This window comes from Eimeria tenella, genomic scaffold (assembly GCF_000499545.2).
Source record: "Eimeria tenella Houghton genomic scaffold, Eth_scaff1031, whole genome shotgun sequence".
In the NCBI taxonomy this organism is placed as follows: Eukaryota; Apicomplexa; class Conoidasida; order Eucoccidiorida; family Eimeriidae; genus Eimeria; species Eimeria tenella.
Genome location: NW_013543507.1, coordinates 1 through 4,118, shown reverse-complemented (window position 1 = coordinate 4,118; position 4,118 = coordinate 1). Strand labels below are relative to the sequence as shown.

The 4,118-nt window shown below is 51.3% G+C and overlaps 1 protein-coding gene across 1 annotated transcript; it reads right to left on the bottom strand.

The window, feature by feature from the left end:
• Positions 1-2,101: 2,101 nt before the first annotated feature.
• On the bottom strand, positions 2,102-4,042 carry ETH_00001220 (uncharacterized protein; the record flags this gene model as incomplete). Its single annotated transcript, XM_013378803.1, has 1 exon — positions 2,102-4,042. The coding sequence occupies one exon, from the start codon at positions 4,040-4,042 to the stop codon at positions 2,102-2,104; it is 1,941 nt and encodes a 646-aa protein (XP_013234257.1).
• Positions 4,043-4,118: the final 76 nt, after the last annotated feature.

The window sequence follows — 4,118 nt, the reverse complement described above, 5'->3', positions numbered from 1 at the left end:
GGGGTTTGCGCCTGCGCGCGGGGATCGTCTCCTCGATCCCAACTCCGCGGAGCACCGCTTCCGCGCGTGGATACGATCGATCCCAGAGTACGCCAACGTCGGAGACAGTCAGATTTGTGTCCCCTGCGGGCCCCACAGCTACAAGGAGACAGTTGCTGCAGCGAGCTGCAGCAGCTGCCCCGCGGCGTCGTACAGCAGCAGCAGCAGCAGCAGCAGCAAGCGGCTCTGCAGCAACTGTCTCCCCGGCTTTTACCTCACCGAAAACGAAGACATCCCCTGCGGAAAGTGTCCCCAAAATGCCTTTTGTGTGGGGTCCAGTCCCCTCGAAGTGTCTCTTCTTCCCTTCAAAAACGCAAGGAGAAACTGTCCCCAAAATGCAGCAACGCTCCCCAACTCCCCCGCAAACGACCACCCCCTCAAGTGCCTGTGAGCGCCCCTTTTGGAGACACTTTTGGCAGCTTTTGGAGACACTTTTGGCAGCTTTTGGAGACGCTTTTGGCAGCTTTTGGAGACACTCTTAGCAGCTTTTGGACGCAGTTTTAGCAGTTTTTCGAGATAGTTTTAGTTTGCTTTTGGAGGTAGTTTTAGTTCGCTTTTGGAGATAGGCTTAAAAGCTTTTGGAGATAGGTTTAAAGCTTTTGGGGACAGTTTTGGGGGGATTTTGGAGACAGGTTTAAGGGCTTTTGGAGACAGTTTTCAGGACTTTTGGAGACAGTTTGGAGGACTTTTGGAGACAGTTTTAAGGGCTTTTGGAGATAGTTTGGGGAGCTTTTGGAGATAAGTTTACGGGATTTTGTAGACAGGTTTAAAAGCTTTTGGAGACTCTTTGGAGACAGGTTGAAGGGCTTTTGGAGACAGGTTTGGAGGACAGCTTGAGGAGCTTTTGGAAACAGTTTTAACAGCATTTGGAGACAGTTTTAAAGGCTTTTGGAGACAGTTTTGGAGGCTTTTGGAGACAGTTTTAAAGGCTTTTGGAGACAGTTTTAGAGGCTTTTGGAGACAGGTTTAGGGGACAGTTTGAGGGGACGGTGTTGGCAGCTTTGGAGACAGTTTGAGGGGCTTTTGGAGACACTTTGAGAGGCTTTTGGAGACAGTTTTGGAGACAGCTTTGGAGACAGTTTTGGAGACCGTTTGGGAAGCTTTGGGGGCAGTTTTAGCAGCTTTTGGAGACAGTTTTAGGAGACAGTTTTAGGAGACAGTTTTAGGAGACAGTTTTAGGGAGACAGTTTTAAGGAGACAGTTTTAGGGAGACAGTTTTAGGAGACAGTTTTGAGTAGATGATCTAATTATAAGTTATAAGGAGACACTTTAAAGGAGACACTTTATAGGAGTCATTTAAAGGAGTCATTTAAAGGAGACACTTTAAAGGAGAGACTACTAAAAAGTAACTTTAAAGGAGAGACTCTAAAGGAGACACTTTAAAGGAGACACTTTAAAGGAGACACTTTAAAGGAGCGGAGAGTTTGAGTGCGGAATAAAAAGGAGACAGTTTTAGGAGACATATTTTTGTCCCGTGTGTCTCTGTCTGCCCCGTGCATGCAAGAAAGCCCCAAAAGTGTCTCCTTTTTTGCTGTTTGTGTCTTCCATTTCTCCCTTTCCTTTCTCCCTTTCTTTTCCTCCTTTACCTCCTGTCTCCGCTGTCTCCAGCGTCTCCTTCTGTCTCCGAAGGGCCCAACTGTCAACTGTCTCCGTCTGTCTCTTTTGTCTCCAAAGAGCCCAAGTGTCTCCTTTTGTCTCCTTTTGTCTCCTTTTGTCTCTAAAGTCTCCTTTTGTCTCCTTTTGTCTCCTTTTGTCTCCTTTTGTCTCCTTTTGTCTCCTTTTGTCTCTAAAGTCTCCTTCTGTCTCCTGTTGTCTCCTTTTGTCTCCAAAGGGCCCAAGTGTCTCCGTTTGTCTCCTGCTCTCCCCCACTTCTCTGAGGGCCCAAATGTCTCCTATTGTCTCCTATTGTCTCCTATTGTCTCCGTTTCTCTCCTATTGTCTCCTATTGTCTCCTATTGTCTCCGTTTCTCTCCTATTGTCTCCTATTGTCTCCTATTGTCTCCGTTTGTCTCCTATTGTCTCCTATTGTCTCCGTATGTCTCCTATTGTCTCCTATTGTCTCCTATTGTCTCCTATTGTCTCCTATTGTCTCCGTTTCTCTCCATTTCTCTCCTGTTGTCTCCGTTTGTCTCCGATGTCTCCGTTTGTCTCCGGTTGTCCCCATGGCCTCCGAGGGCCAAGTGTCTCCTTTGCGCGCAGCTGCCGGCCGGGCTTCGCGCCGCTGGGCAGCGACGGAGACAGTGGGAGACAGTGTCTCCCCGTGCCGCAGGGGACCTTCAAAGACACTGTCTCCAACAGCTGGCCTGTCTCCTGTCCCCTCGGGGCCATAACGGAGACAGCTGGCGCGGACTCTGTCTCCCTTTGCGTCTGCGAGCCGGGGGAGTACAGGGACCCGGACACGCAGATCTGCACGGTCCGCCAAACCCTTTTTTAGGGTTTGCGCGCAGCCCCCAAACCCCCAAATCCAGCTGTCCCGCGCCTCCAGTTGTCTCTCCAGCTCTGGCTCGGGTGGTGTCTCCTTTGTCTCCAAATGCTTTTTGTCTCCAAATTTCTCTCGAATCCGCCCTCCAATAGTGTCTCCAACATTGTCTCCAGTAATGTCTCCAATTTTGTCTCTAACAGCGTCTCCACTTGTGTCTCCACTTCTGTCTCCACTTGTGTCTCCAAGTGTGTCTCCAAGTGTCTCCAATTGTGTCTCCAATTGCGTCTCCAAGTGTCTCCAATTGTGTCTCCAATTGCGTCTCCAAGTGTCTCCAATTATGTCTCCAATTGCGTCTCCAAGTGTCTCCAATTGTGTCTCCAAGTGTGTCTCCAATTGTGTCTCCAATTGTGTCTCCAAGTGTCTCCTTGCTGCGCCTTGCTGCAGAAGTGTCCCGTGGGGTATTACTGTCGGGGGGGACTGGACAAGGAGACAGGAGAGGAGCGGGGCCTCGTGAAGTGTCCCCTTTCGATGACAACAGCAGCAGCAGGAGCAGCAGCAGCAGCAGAGTGCGTGTGCGGCCCGGGGTACTACTACCGCACGGCGAGCTCTGCTGCAGCAGCAGGCGCTGCAGCAGCAGCAGCAGGCGCAGCAGCAGCGGAGGAGACCAAGGGGTGTCTCCTTTGCCCCGTGAACACCTACAAGGAGACACTTGGCAACAGCAGCTGCAGGGCCTGCGACGAGAACTCGGGGACTGCTGCTCAAGGGGCCACTGCTGCTGCTCAGTGTCTCTGCAGCAAAGGCTACTTCTACAGTCCCCTTTTGAAGCAGTGCGTTGCATGCAGAGACCCGCGGCGCTTCTGTCCGGGAGGGACTGTCTCCTGCGAGGAGGAGACACTTTGTGCTGCTGCTGCTGTCGCCTGCTGCCCCGCGGAGACTGTCTCCTGCAGCAGCGGGGCCAGCTGCCCCGCGGGCTCCGTCTCCTGCGGCCAAAAGGAGACACTTTGCGCCCCAGACGCTGTCTCCTGCTGCCCCCGGGCGGCTGTCTCCTGTCTCCAAGGAGACAGCTGTCCGGAGGGGACTGTCTCCTGCCAAAAGGAGACACTTTGTCCCCAAGGAGACACTCCCATGCCTCCCCAGGACTGCCCGCCCCACACCCGCATCACCGCCGGCTTCGACACGCCCTCCAGCGCGGAAGATTGTCAGCATTTTGGCTCCATTTTGGCTCCATTTTGGCTCCATTTTGGCTCCTTTTTGTCTCCATTTTGGCTCCTTTTTGTCTCCTTTTTGGCTCCTTTTTGTCTCCTTTTTGGCTCCATTTTGGCTCCTTTTTGGCTCCTTTTTGGCTCCATTTTGTCTCCATTTTGGCTCCTTTTTGTCTCCTTTTTGGCTCCATTTTGGCTCCATTTTGGCTCCATTTTGTCTCCATTTTGGCTCCTTTTTGTCTCCTTTTTGGCTCCATTTTGTCTCCATTTTGGCTCCATTTTGTCTCCATTTTGGCTCCTTTTTTGTCTCCTTTTTGGCTCCATTTTGGCTCCATTTTGGCTCCATTTTGTCTCCATTTTGGCTCCATTTTGGCTCCATTTTGGCTCCTTTTTGGCTCCTTTTTGGCTTCTTTTTGGCTCCTTTTTGGCTCCATTTTGGCTGCATTTTGGCTGCA